This window comes from Leishmania infantum, chromosome 31 (assembly GCF_000002875.2).
Source record: "Leishmania infantum JPCM5 genome chromosome 31".
Classification (NCBI taxonomy): Eukaryota; Euglenozoa; class Kinetoplastea; order Trypanosomatida; family Trypanosomatidae; genus Leishmania; species Leishmania infantum.
In genome coordinates, this window is record NC_009415.2 from 154,075 (window position 1) to 167,992 (window position 13,918).

The 13,918-nt window shown below is 62.4% G+C and overlaps 4 protein-coding genes and 1 pseudogene across 5 annotated transcripts; all 5 read right to left on the reverse strand.

The window, feature by feature from the left end:
- On the reverse strand, positions 1–600 carry LINJ_31_0460 (putative amastin; the record flags this gene model as incomplete). The annotated part of the gene is made up of 1 exon (XM_001467277.1): positions 1–600. The coding sequence occupies one exon, from the start codon at positions 598–600 to the stop codon at positions 1–3; it is 600 nt and encodes a 199-aa protein (XP_001467314.1).
- A 1,473-nt stretch (positions 601–2,073) lies between these two features.
- On the reverse strand, positions 2,074–2,874 carry LINJ_31_0470 (annotated as a pseudogene). The gene has a single exon. A coding segment is annotated over exon 1 (801 nt).
- A 2,396-nt stretch (positions 2,875–5,270) lies between these two features.
- On the reverse strand, positions 5,271–7,604 carry LINJ_31_0480 (putative calpain-like cysteine peptidase; the record flags this gene model as incomplete). The annotated part of the gene is made up of 1 exon (XM_001467278.1): positions 5,271–7,604. The coding sequence occupies one exon, from the start codon at positions 7,602–7,604 to the stop codon at positions 5,271–5,273; it is 2,334 nt and encodes a 777-aa protein (XP_001467315.1).
- A 1,626-nt stretch (positions 7,605–9,230) lies between these two features.
- Positions 9,231–9,959, reverse strand: LINJ_31_0490 (conserved hypothetical protein; the record flags this gene model as incomplete). Its single annotated transcript, XM_001467279.1, has 1 exon — positions 9,231–9,959. The coding sequence occupies one exon, from the start codon at positions 9,957–9,959 to the stop codon at positions 9,231–9,233; it is 729 nt and encodes a 242-aa protein (XP_001467316.1).
- A 2,038-nt stretch (positions 9,960–11,997) lies between these two features.
- LINJ_31_0500 (conserved hypothetical protein) lies at positions 11,998–13,152 on the reverse strand (the record flags this gene model as incomplete). The annotated part of the gene is made up of 1 exon (XM_001467280.1): positions 11,998–13,152. One exon carries the CDS (start codon positions 13,150–13,152, stop codon positions 11,998–12,000), a length of 1,155 nt encoding a protein of 384 aa, XP_001467317.1.
- Positions 13,153–13,918: the final 766 nt, after the last annotated feature.

Genomic DNA, 13,918 nt, shown 5'->3' on the forward strand with positions numbered 1-13,918 from the left:
CTACTCCTCCGGTGCTTTTTGAGACTCCTTCTCCTGCTCCTTCGATTCCGCACCCTCACCGGACTCCCCAATTTGCAACGGGACCATCAGGAAGATGATGTCGAGGATTCCCAGGATCCAGGCAAACACGAAGAGACCAAAGCCGGTGCCGAAATTGTAGACCAGATTCAGCGTCGTGCAATTCGGTTCTTCATTGACTCTGTAGGTCACCGCCATGACCGCCCAGACAACGCAAGCGGCGGCAGCGCCCACGATGTTCAGCGCCAGGCAGAGCCAGCGGAAGCCAGAGCAGCAGTACAGCAAAAGAAAGCCAAAGAGGAACGCCAAGCCGTACACGAAGATGGTGATGACAGCGAACGCCTGACCAATGCGGAAGTTTCTGCGGCGGATGGGGCAGTTCGCCCACCGTTTGTCCGACGGGTTGGTTACTTTGGGCGCTCGGCAATCGCTCTTTGCACCCCATAAGGTTACGCATACCCTGGCACTAGAGCCCGGACCGTGTTTGAGGTAGAACATGTCCACCCCCGTACCGATCATCACGCACAAGAGCGCGATGAACTGCAGGACCACGTAGATAATGACGCCGAGCTTCAACGCCATTTTCGAAGCCTCACAACGAAGAGCTGAGAGAGGCGAGGCGGAGGCACGCAGGAGAAAGAGCGAAGCGCAGGGGGTCGAGATGGCGCAACAGAGCCGGCGAGGAGGGCACAGGGGGGTGCAAGCCGAAGACAGCGAGGAAGAGCCTTGACAGCATATGCAGATATGCAGGCGTGCACGTGTCGCCGTTGCATGTGCACGCGCGCGTTGTCGGCGTTCGTTTGGTTGTGCGCGCGTGTATCGAGAGGGCAAAGACGGATGGCCAGCGCGGGCGCGAGTGGAAAGCGGCGAGGAGAGAGAGGGAAGGGACGGAGAGACAGAGAGTGGGGGGAGGCAGGGGGAGGAGACAGGCAGGTGAGACTGCCAGGCGTGCACAGCGGGAGCGCATGGGCCAGTAGTGGCTGGCATGCACACAGGCAAAAAGGATCAGGAGAGGAGGCCGGCAGATGTGCCGCGCGCCGCAACGGCAGCGAGGGAGAGACAGGCGCGCACGAGAGGGGGGGCAAGCAGAGAGGACAGAGGGCACTGCTCGCTACCCTCCGGGCAGCCCCGCTCCACCCCTCGCGCCGCACACAGCCCCCGCACCCGCAGCGTCCTCCTCCTCGCGACTGGCCCCGCCCCCTTCGTTTAGCCGCGGCTGCAAACAAGTCGCGCGCCGCACCGCGAGGACGAGGGAAGACGGTGCAAAGACACGCAGTCGCACAACCTACCGCACGGGGGCCTCCCGCTGCGTCATTCTCGTTTCGGCGTTGCCCTAGCAGCACCTGCGTGCGCAGGGGAGGCGAGGCGGCCTCGGTGTGTGTGCGGGCGGGATGCAGCACCGCCCACCACGCACCGTCGCAGCCCAGCACCAGCCCCCTCCATAGGCCCACACAGCAGAAGACACATCGACCACAGCACCGCCGGTGGAGACACCGGCACACAAAAGCACCGCCATCGTCGCGGCCCTCACGCACGGCACCGCCGCGACAATCCGCCGACACCACCGGCGCCGCACCGCCACCGCTCATCCCGCTCGCGGCACACAGCAGGGAGAGACACGGCGGGCGCAGACGGACCGAGCACGCGCAGACACCGCACCGCAGCAGCCCTGCACCACAACAAAGGCGGAGGCCGCCAGTGAGCAGGGGGTGTGAGGCGCAGCGACCCCGTGTGCGCGCGAGGGGGCGACGAGGGCGGCAGTGCCCGTCGCAGCACGTGAGGGGGACCCTACGTCAGCGCACACGCCCCTCCGCCCCGACACCCACGCGCTCGCACACATCCACCACCAGCCCTCCCCCGTCACATCCTCATCTCACCTCGCGTCTACAGCCACCAGCACCGGGAGGCGCAGCACAGAAGCTTGTGGCCGAGCAGCCACGCACACCCTACGGGATCGCACAACGCCATGCCCCGCAGCGCCGCACGGCCCTCAGCAGCCTCTCATTCGTGCGCCCTCCCGCCCGCACACGGCGCTCATCAGACGCGGCAAGCAGCTCATCCAAGCCGCCTCCGTTCCTGCGCACGGCGTCCACAATCACCTCCGTGCCGAGAACGGCTCCAGTGGGAGGGGTCCGTGGACAGGTCCAGCAGTGGCAGTAGCGTGCTCGCCACGGCCAGCGACTCCGGCGGCAGCACCGCCACGATGTGGCACATGCGGCGACCGCACGCCAGCGTCAGCGCCCCGCTCCACACACGCCTCAGGATGTCCGCCGCACGCGGCCTCAGCACAGCCACGCGTGTCTCGGTATTCAGCATGGACGCGGCCGTGCAGCATGATGCCGACATAACGCCGAGCAGGTCGTGGCAGGCCTCGACAGCTGGCACACCAAGTGCCTTGATGACGCCGCGCAGCGCGTCCTCCCTGCCGCAGACGTCCACGACGACGCCGACCGTCTCCTCCCTCGCCGGTTGCGGCGCAGCGCAGCGACCTCCTACCGCGCGCAGACTACGCGGTGAGGCCCACAATGCGACGGTGTGCTGCGCCTAGCCGGTGAAGCACCGGCCAAATCCAGCGCCCCTGCGCCATCCCGGCGAACGTCCTTCCACAGGCAATGCGCCGCGTTCACGGTTGACGATTGGGGCATCGTCGTCGTTGCTGGCGTCGCTGCCGCACACAGCGACGTCGATGGTGGTCGCGCCTGCTGGAGGCACCCTCACGCAGAGCGTCCTCGCCGCAAAGCGCCCCGGGTATGTGCGCCGATGCGCCACGCGGCCCTTGCAGCTCCACACAAAGAGCGCCGAGATACCGCCCGGTGCGCTGCCGCACCTACGCCGTCGGCGGGGCCATGCCCCCATCGCGTGCCCGTGATGCCGGCTGCCTCTGTCGCCCGCCTCACGCGCGCGGGTCCCCATCCGCCCAATGTCGCGTCGCCGCAGAGGCCGCGCACAGCGCCGGTCGTCGGCGGCGGCCTGCTGCGCCGTCGCGTGCTCGCTGCGGCACACCGGCACCGCTTGTCCACCTCACCCTCGGCGCTCCCGGAAAGCGCGGCCAGCCATCGGCCAGCCAGCGTAAAGCGCCACCACACAGAGGCCGCCGCCGTCCACGAGCAGCAATCACCACGGGCCCGACCCTCAACCACAGTCGCCGCAGGACACGCCCCAGCGGGTCCAATGTCAGGCTTCCAGTCGGGTCCGCGCGCAGCACCTTGACGGCTCTTCCTCCAAGGCAGACGCCTCTCGCATCCCGGTCGCAAGCGACTCCTGCAGCACCGGGAGGGGAAGGGGTGGGGGGCACTTCCGCTTCGTCGCTGTTGAGAGCAACCCTCAACCGGCATGCCGCCGAAATCGTCGACCCTGCTGCTTGCCCCACACCGCAAAATGAGCCTGCACCCCGCATGCCGGCAATCGGCGCACTAGCTTGCTCATTCCTAGCACCTTGCGCGGCCCAGCAAGGGCAGCCAGCCCGTCTCGCTGTCACCGTTGGCATCCCCTCAGCGCCTGAGCGTCAGCTCACCGGTATGGCGCTCAGCTCAGAGGGCATCCGGCCAGCCGCTCACAACAAATACGGGGGCTCAGACCCCTCAGGCATGGGTACCCGGCGAAGGGGACGCCCTCCGGTCCACCACTCCACCAGCGTTGCACACCGCGCCCAGCCACGGCCAGCCGTCCAGCGCGGCGTAATCCCTGCATCCCTCCGCGGCGGGCCGCCGGCACACCGCTCGCGGCCACAGGATAGGTCGCCTCCCCATCAGCCCATGTCTCTCTCACAAAACGCAGACGACGGAGCCGGCAGCGCTACGGCCGCAATCGCAGCATTTCATTACGGCCGCGGCCCCGCGCGTAGACCTTGCCACAGCTCTTCGCCCGCCGCCTCCGCTCCGCCCGTAGTGCCGCGCGCACGACCGCAGCATCCACGGCCGCTACGCCGCTCGCATGCAGCGGCGCCGAGAGCGGTAGTCCCTCCCCGCACCGTCGAGAGGGTGTTCTCCGGGCCGGCGGTCGCTGGGCGGCGCTGGCATCCCCATGGCACCGGCGAGCAAGGCGTCCACGCACTCAGGCCGGGGGCTATCCTCAGCCGACGGCGCCGCAGTGGCAAGTGCGATGCCTGGAACTCCGCTGTTCTAACGCGGAGGAAGCAACTGAGAAGAGCGCCCGTGGGTCCTCGTCCGTCGGTGCCGGCGCACGCGAGGATGCACCCCGGAGGCGGCGATATCCATGCCCTCTCACGTCTGCCGCAGCGCGTCCCACGTCCGCACCCGCTCCTTCTCCCGGCAGCGGGCGCGGGCACCTTCCACCCATCTGCTGGCAGCCGCTTCGAGGCAGCTGCCCTGGGCGGGGTCCTCGAGGCGACGGACGAACTCCTCCGACACCCGCACGTCCTCCCGCAGCACCATGATCATTCAAACACCCGCAATCAGCCCATCGGAGCCCAGCGGAAGAGGCCCCCCCTTCTGCACCGTCACCACCACAGCCGTCTACGCAACACACCTCTCCGGCACACCTCGTAACGGCGTGAGAGAGGGATCGCAACGGAGTGGGATCCGTGGAACCTGGTATGAGGAGCTGCCGTGCATCCAAGCCCGTTCGCAGGGACGGGCGCACTTGCTGGCAGGCCTAGAGCGGAGAGGAGAAGGCAGCCAGGAGAAGGGGAGCGCGTCGATTCCCCATCAGCATCCACTGGCCAAGGCGCACGCCTGCACCATAAGGGATATTCGTGAATGTCCGCATGATAGACGCGAAGAGAGTTGAGGGGAGTGTGGAAGATAGGGCACCGCAGGAAGTGCGGCTATCCAGGGGCGAAGGTGAAGATGGTAGGGTTCCGGTCCGCGCATCAACGGCGCTGACATCGTTGACGGTAAGAAAGGAGCGAAGCGAAAAGTGGAAATGCCGGTGAGACGGGCGCACAGGCACGGCGTTCACACAACGAGCGAGAGAAAAGGGATCACAACATGAAAGAGAGACGAATGATTCTGAAGACGAAGCTGTACGACAGCTAACGCCTGGCGTGTGGAAAGATACCGCATGTATGACGGGCAAGGGTGGCGACGCTGTTTACGTGCATGTCACACTGCTATGCCTTTCGAATGTGGAAAGGTGCCGGTACCTGATTTTGTGGGTAGTCATCCAGCGAGGCTGAAGCTCAAGTGCCTCACGCAATGCCTCAACGCGCACGGGTACAAACCACGAAAGCGTCCAGCACACAAACGCGGACCGCTTGCCGTGAGCGCGCGCCGCACTTGCAGACCCTTTTATTATTGGAAGGGGTACGTCTGCTTCACGTTGGTGGCCTCGAAGACGGTGATGCCGGCCTTTACGCGGGGTGCACCGCCGCGCTTCTTGTACTGAAACTGCACATGTGTCGCTACCTCCCCGTTCACGTGGAAAGATGCCAAGTTGCGGAACGTCGGGCACGTGTCGGGCAGGTGCACAAAGGACACCCGCAGGCCCCTCGCGGTTGACTTGCTGGGCGTTAGCATGCCCAGGGTGAAGTCCATCGGGCCGTTTTGGTTCGTCGCCATGATGCGCGGAATGACGTAGAACGGCCCTTGTGCGGGGTCGAGCTCGAGCTCGAGGCCAACGTCACGGGCAAGCATGTACTCGTACTTCTCTGGTGGATGCACCTCGGGGTTATCGGTGCTGAGGGCCACAATCTGCTGCATGCCCTTCTCCATGTTGTGCCCCGTGACGGAGATAAGCAGCCCCTTGTACAGCTGATCCGGGTCGTCGGGGCTCCGCAAGCGGCGGTCCTTCTGAGACAGGGTGAAGAGCATCTTCTGCTGCTTTTTGAGCTCGATCTTGAGCACCACGGACGGAATGATACCAATAAACTGGCCAGGGAAGCGATACTGGTACCAGGCCTTCTTCACCATGCAGACCCCGCCGCCCTCAAAGAACTGAACCGCGTCCCTCCACTCTATCCAGAAGGTGCCGTCGCTCACCTTGCTCGGCTTGCACGACCGACGCACCAAGGAGTGCTTCTGCCACTTGGTGCTGTTCTTGCCCCATGCGCCGGTCCACTCGTCACCGCTTCCCCACGGGTTGCGGATCTTCAGCAGCTTCACTCGCGGGATGACAAACTGGCGCACCTTCAGCACCGAGTAGGAGTGGCCGGTGCTCAGTCCCGCCGCCTTGTAGCGCGCCTCAAGTGAAGCCTCGTTCGCGTTCCCGCTACCAGCGTTGTGCAAGCTCGTCTGCGTGCCTGGAGTGCTGATGGAGATGAGGTAGCCATTCTTGCGGTAGCGCAGCAGGTCCTTGAAGAACTGCGATGCGGCCTCCTCCCCGTTCGCCGCCGCCTTCCACGCGTTTGTGAAGGAGTACACCGGAAACCCCGTCAAATCCTGCAGGGCGTGCAGAGGATTGCCGCCGACAATGGACGCATACGAGCCGTGCAGCTTGGCGTACGCCTTCTCCAGCAGCGACACCCACAACTCGTACGGGTCCCCGGCGGAGCGGGCAAAGTAAACGGCTCCATTGTACGTCGGCAGGTAGCTGTCCACAATGACGTTGTGGAACCAGCCGTTCTTATTGATGTACACGCGGTAGCCGCCCGCCCGCTCCTCTTTCTTTCGCTGAGACTGGGAGACAGGGTGGCGGAAAATGTCCTTCACCATCGTCTTGCTCTCCGCCACGACCGCGATCGAGCACATGAGCCAGCAGTCGCCGAGGTGACCCTGCCCAATGCCGGCAGCGCTCACGCCGTGGCGGAACAGCTTGATCTCCTTGTGCGCTATCGCCGGTATGTAGTCCTGCGGCCGTTTCCACGTGATGGCGTGCATGTTTGACACGCTCTGCTTGTCGTGAGGTCGCCTCAGAGCAGCCTCAGATGGGTGGAAGCGCATATCGATGTAAGGGATCTTGCTCTTGCGGCACTTGTACAGGATTTCCTCCTCGCTGCGGCTCACCCCAGCCACGCCGGCTACTTTTTGCGTCTCGTTCATGCACTTCGCCTTCGCCTCGCGGTTAATCTTCTCAATGTAACCCGGGGCCAAGTCGCGCGACATGCACGCGGCGCTATACAAGATCTGCGTCTTCTTGGCGAACTTCACGTACGGCAGCGTCTCCAGGGGGTAGACGACGACGGAGCACTGCGTCCCACCGTTGGGCGTCTTCCTCACCGTCGTCCGGCCATGCTGTGTTTTGTACACGGCCGTCGTTTTTTGAAAGGTGAAGGTGACGTGCATCTCCATGTCCAGCGAGTCGCTGTAGAGAAACCACTTGTGCCTGTCTACCTCTACCCGGTAGCATCGGCCGTCTTCAAAGAGGGGGTAGCAGTCCCCCTTGACCGCAGGGCCGCCATACTTGAAGTCGTGCACCTTCTTCTGTTGATAGTGTTTCCCTGCCTTGCTCGTGATGCGGCTGCCGCCGCAGAGCGCCATTAGTCGTTGAAACCACTGCAGCTGTGTGGGTGCGGGAGAGAGGCGGAAGAGAAGCAGGATAAGGATCGCAGTGATGCCGTGACGTATGCGAACAGATCCGTGAAAACGAAACAGCAGACACAAAAAGCGATACTGTCGAGGCCACAGAGATACCACGACAACGAGTAATGACGCAGCACAGAAGATTGTCCTTCTCCGGCGTGTGCCCATTCTCTGCCGTACTGCACCCGCTCACTTCAGCTCTACCCCACGGTCCTGTCACAGGCTCGCGTCGCGTCTTGCGAAGCAGCGGCAGACACGCGGTACAGCCATCCGCCGACCCAGGCCTCCGAGCACGGCCTCTGGCCCAAACTCCACCCGCCCACCCGCCTCGCAGGTCGCCGCGCAGCCTCCCCCATCATTGCCGGTCACCACGCGGTGCAATCCTCCTCAGGCTGGCTCAGGGACCCCAAACCAGTAGACAGCGAGGGCTCCCGGTGGGTGGGTAGCATATGCTCGGGTCGCACGGACGCTTCACCCGCCATATGGGTGGCACAAGCGTGCTCACAGCTGCAGGCCGCTCCGACGCCACACCATCCGTGACCTGGCAACCGACATCGTCAGTAGCGATGCATCGGTCTCACCTCCTCACATCGTAGGCACCTGACTCTACCACTATCAGAGTTGGTTCAGCATTCATCAGGGGATAGGGGGAGTCGGACTGCCTGGCTCCTTCCCACGCCGAGTGGAGGTGCTGGACCCTGAAATGCCGCACACACGGAGGGTGTCCCCCCCCCCTTTTCTGGGGTCACGCAAAAGTGAGAATAACAACAAAAAGGGGAAGAGGTCCAGGCAGCGTTGCACGTCCCGTCTTTCCCTTACGTCCATCCGTCAAGGAAAAGGCCGAGCGCCACAAATGACGAAAGGGAAGCGGGGAAGAGCCCAACGCCCCTTCTCCTCGAGAGAAAAAGGCGTGAGATGCTCAAAACGCGTACGGTAGCGGTCACAAAACTTCTCACGGCACAACGCCGCAAATACAACGCGGCGAGGCCTCTCTCTTTCGGTCTTTGCTGCACTTCCCCGCCCTCACCTCGGGGGAAGGGATGCGCGGACAGGCTCCTTGCAGCGACACATCTGGAAGCGTCAAACAACAGCAGCTAAAGGAGCTCACCCGCAGACTCAAGTGCACGGTGCTTTCCCTCACAACGGCAAACAGCCCGGCCCGTGTGCCATTCGCGGTGCCACTGTTGGTGGTGACGGTGTCCTTCAACGAACAGAGGGGAGAGGGCCAACAGGCGTGTGACGATAGGAGGAAGAGGGGCGCCTGATTTATGCGTTAGAGAACGGTCATTTGGTAGGAGAAGGGAGAAGAGGAGGGAGTCGAGAGATGTGCCACAGGTGAGGAGGGGTCAGTTAGCGAAGCCGCAACTGAACAGAGGAGAGCGGAGAGAAGAGAGGCAAGGCGAAGGCAGAGGTGAGGGGGAAACATGCAAGACGGCTGTGCTTGCTCGGTAACGAGACCTTGCCGAACACGAGAGGGGGAGAAGCAGCGGTGCACATGCCGCCCGTGTCCCTGATCCTTCGCAGAGCTCATCCACGCTGGACCTTCTCGTCCACCATATTGGCGCAGAGGATTGCGCGACAGCAGCGGACTAAAAGTTCTCTGTGGCCCCGCCTCATTTCGGACGTCGCGAAGGCTCCATGTTTTTTTTTGTTGCTTGTATGATAAATCTTCCAGTGAGGGCAAGAAGAGGAGGAAGAGGAACAGCAGAAGCAGCGGTAGCGCAAGCGTGAGAGGCCCAGCACACCTTCGTCAATGCCACACAACAGCCCACAGCACACAACACCTGTAATACGTCAGCCCCTCATGCGCAGCCCATTCTGCCACGTAAGATACGCAGGCGGGGACACCACCTCTGCTGTGCCACCGGCTTGGGTTGTGGTGATCTGCACCGTCCCCGACGCGCCAACCCACACGTTCACGAGCGGAAAGGCCGCGTAGGGAAGCGACAGCTGCGTCGCGGATTCCGGAAGGTGGTTTGTGACGAGGATATAGAAGAAAGGGCGATCGTGGCGGGTCATCCAGTCATGGAGGTTTTCCAAATAGGAGAGACACGAGGCGGCAGCGGTATCGACGAGGAAGTCTAGGTACTGCCCAGACCGCTTGCCGCGGCCATCTGCCGGCACCGTCACCTCGAAGCCGTCGTCATCAACGATCAATAGCGCCGGCACTGCTCGAGTCGTGCGAAATCCCATCATCTCCCGCAGCGCCGCCGTCCAGCCCTCCACATAGATGAACTCGATGTGGCCGAGGGCCGACTCGGACAAGGAGCTCAGTGGAGTGAAGGGCTGCGGCACCTTGGCGTACAGCGTAGATTCCTGGCACAGCACTACTACGCTACCGCCGGCACGCTGGACGGTGTTGATGGCTGCCTGGAAGGCAAGAGACGTCTTGCCCACTGCCCGGGCGCCGTGCAGCAGAAAGCCGTGGCCGTGAAGCGGCTGCGGGGGTCGACTGCCTTCGGGGAAAAATATGCCTGCATCCAATGAGGGACGCGAAGCACAGTCTCTGGAGGGCGCCGCCATGCCGAGCCAGCAGCGGCCCGCTACCCGTGGATCTGCGATACCCTCTGATTACCGAGCGAGAAGAGTACCGAAACAGCTCACAGAGGTGAAGGAATGTGGGTGGCGGAGAAGATAGACGTGGTGGAAGGGAGAAACAGAGAGGTAGCACTGCGGGGGGAGGGGGGGGAGGCTGTACCGTATGAATGCTTCGATGGGCGCCGCCCCGTGACCCCGCGGAGAGCAAAGACTGCCTCGGCAGCTACTGTTAAATTTCTACGAATGTGTCAAGGCCATTTGTGGAATGGGTTGCGTCGAGCGCAGAGGTCTACACACACACACGCGCACATCCCACTGCCGTCATCCACACGAGACGACGCGCTGTGTCGCTGCAACACCGCCTTGGACGCTGTCGAAGCCTCTCCTTTCGTCTGCGTTTCTTTGTGGAGCGCATCACGAACGTTAGCCGCTGGTGAGAGACGCAAAATCCCTCCAGTCGTTCATGGGCTCTAGCGCCACCGCTTCCTGACGTGGATGCTACAAGCAGGCCTCATTCGGCATTGGGGCGCGCGTCGCGACTCCGTCATAGGGGCCCCGCGGTGAGCGGAGCCAGTTTGACTGCCACCAGCCGCCGCCCTCGCTTCTGCACGAGTTCCCGCTCGGCGTGAAAGACGAAGACGACTGCAAAGGTGACCATGGCGACGGGGTGTACGGCAAGGTTTGGGAGCCCTGGCAGATCCGCCTCAGTCGTGCGGAAGCTGTAGCGCACGCCTACCTGGGCGTCCCCCGTCGGGCAGCGCTGCAAACCTGCGTAGCGCGTCGTGAGCGGCAGTTCACGGAAGAAGTTCGTCGGCGACGTCGCCAGCCGCTCGCGACGAGCGTTTCCTCGGCGTAGCGATGTGCGAACACGTAGGCGAGGGATGAGTGAAGAGCTTTCACGTTAAGCATCTCTCAAGCGTCTTCAATCTCACACAGCTTCGCCGCGACGGCGGACACCGCCATGTACTGCTCCAGCGGCGCCACCACATCGACCCCTCGGTAATACAGATAGGCTGCACTCTACGCATTGGTCATGCGCATCTTGAGAGGCCGAGGATAGAGTAAGTACGTGATGCGCTTCTCAGCTATGTGTGCCAGCAGAGCGCAGCTGTGGCGCACGATGACACCAACGCGGTGCTCAACGGACTCCTGGCCGGAAGGCGCTGTGCTGCGGACCCAGGAGGCGATGCCTGCGAACCCGCTGTTGCCCGCGTCCTGCGGCACGCGTGAGGTCGCCGCCTGCGGCGATGGATCGAACAGAAGCAGCCGCTTCATAAGGGCACCTGTGTGAATGGAGAAGAAAGCTGGATCAGGGAAGAGTACTCGCAGCTCTTTGACTCGGGCACGTGAGCGCTGGCCGGCAGTCGCCTGCTGGAGTGCCCACAGCGATCAGCACAGCATCACCGGTGACTGTTGAGGGGAGCGACAAGAAGTGGTGCACGGTAGCTTAGCTGCTGGATACCCCTCTGTCACACAAATACAAACAAGAAGAGACGCACGGAGACACTGATGGTTGGGTGTGTTGCCCGGGGTGTGGGAAGTCGCATAATCCACGATGCCGGTAGCACAAGAGCAAAACGAATGCGCACAGAGCGCGCTCCTGGTTTGACTGGTGTGTGAAGAGGGTCATGCGCATGCTGGCGGGGCACCAGAGGAGTGAGAGGGCAGGAGCGCAAGGCAAGCGATCGAGGAAAGTGCAAACAAAGAGAGGGAAGTCCACCAAAATCATTGAAAATAGTGCACATACAGGTATGCGTGTGCGACGCCACGTGACGAGGACAGACGTCACCAATACCGACGCACTCCTCTGCCCACACGTGTAGTCACCACTTCATGTCTGCCTTCATTCTCGATGGCACGTCACTCTTCGCCTTCGCACGCAGAAATGCCGATCAAAACGCGCCTTTTCTTGCTGGATTACGCATTGTGTGAACAGTTGCCCCAATCACACCACCACCGCCTCCAGTTCGCTTTTCCATTGTAGACACGCACAAGTATACAGAAGCGATTTCACCGGACTCCCTCACTCCTTCGCGGTGCGCGTCACAGAGCCGCCACGTTTCTGCCACGCGGTCTCAAACGTCTCTACCTCCGTTTTCGAGCAACCGCCTCCGGCCGTCGTCCTAGCGCATGCGGCACTGTCAGCGCCGAATGCCACTTGGTAGTCCGTGTACAGGCTTTTCACAAACTCCACAATACCCTCGCAACGCGGCAGCACCGTCATCAGGACGCACAGAACACAGATGCCGCCCACCACATACTGCAATGTGTGTGCCCGATCGATTCGCTCCTGCAGGTTCCCGAGGACACGAAGTCCATCCTCGTACTCAGGGAAGGGGATGGAGGGAACGGGCTTGTCGAGGAAGGAGCAGAGCGGCTCCCAGCCGTCGCCGTAGCGGTACACAAGCAACGCAGAGGGCGGAATCGACACTCGCACACTCTCCTCATACAACTGCAGCGCGACAGCGCGCGGATGCTGCAGTTCGCCATCACTCGCGTTGCTCTCCTTCTTTGCGTGTCTTGCCTTTGCCGTGCCGCGAGAATCCTCGCTAGGGTCACTCGCAGATGTGGGGGAGGGCGCCTTGCTGCCACAAAAACCTCGCTTCAACTCCGCTGCCTCCGCAGCGAAGGAGCGGCGCAGGTCACCGGAGGAGGATATCATGTGGCTCCGAGAGTGTCTCGTGCTCAGAGACGACCTAGGACCAGCCGAGGCCGCCGCCGGCGCTCCTGATGCATCGCCACCAACGACCATCTTGGCGATCATGTTCTGAAAGGCCTGCGTTATTTGATTCTTCGAGGCGCGCTTCGTCGAGATCTGCAAGCGCTCCAGATATGTGTCGTACTTCTCTGCCCACTTATCTTTCTCCGTCTCCTCGACCAGGATTACCTTGGTGTAGCTCGGTGCCTGGCGTAGCAGCACGTCGTACACCATGGCACCCGGTGGGCCGACGACGGCGTCGTAGTCCGCCAGCACCTTGGCAGGCAACGCATTTGTTTTGCCATCCAGCAGCTGGGACCACTCGATAGGGTGGGTGCTGGCGTGGCCCTGCTGGTACGTGGAGCGCAGGGTGTACGGGGTGTAGCCCAACTTACGGAGCGCCGGCGTGAGCGCGCCGCCGTCAGGCAGCATCGTCAGACACAGGACCCGAAGTTGAACAAGAGCTGTACAACGGAGCATTTTCGCCGTGGCACCCCCGCAGAGGGGCGGAGATCGAGCGGTAATAAGGCAGAAAATGGCTTTCGTGTCTGTCTGTACAACGGAGCCGCGTGGTTTTCTGTGTGAGGCGCACCCCCTCCCAAGAGGCGCCACCTACGCACGATAACAGTCACCCGTACGGCATAGGCGTACCGGAGTGGTGCGAAGGCGGGGACGAGAGTACGAGCATGTGTAGAACACAAGCCAGAAGCAGAGAGGAATGGAAAGATCAGAGAAGAGCATCAGCAGCAGTGGCCCATAAGCGCTCTGGAAACAGAAAAACGCAGAGAGGTGGGCGAAGGCCAGTTGGCGCGTGTGTACCCCCTCAGGGTTTCTTTTTTGGGGGGGGCGGTGGGAGGGAGTCGCAGTGCGTAGAGTCCGGTAGTCGCCGTAAACGAGAAGGGCGGCGCCACAAAAGGCACAGCAAACGTACGCCAGGGGAAATGGAAAAGGCAGCGCACTCCAGTGCGGGGTTGTCTGCTTTACATAAGAACAGACTGAGCAGCTGGGTAGAATTACATATTGGGTATACGCGTGCCTGCTCGCGCGAAACGTGTGCCAGCGGACAAGGTGTCACAAGGCACAAGATGGCGACCTCGCTGCTGAGCGCAAACATTCGCAGGCACGCACATGGATTTGGTCCAGCAGAGTCAGGTGAGAGGGAGCAGCAGCTGATGTGCGACTACCGAGCATTCCATAGATTCGAAAACGCATACAGATAAAGGCAAAGGGCAGCAGAGGCTCGCTC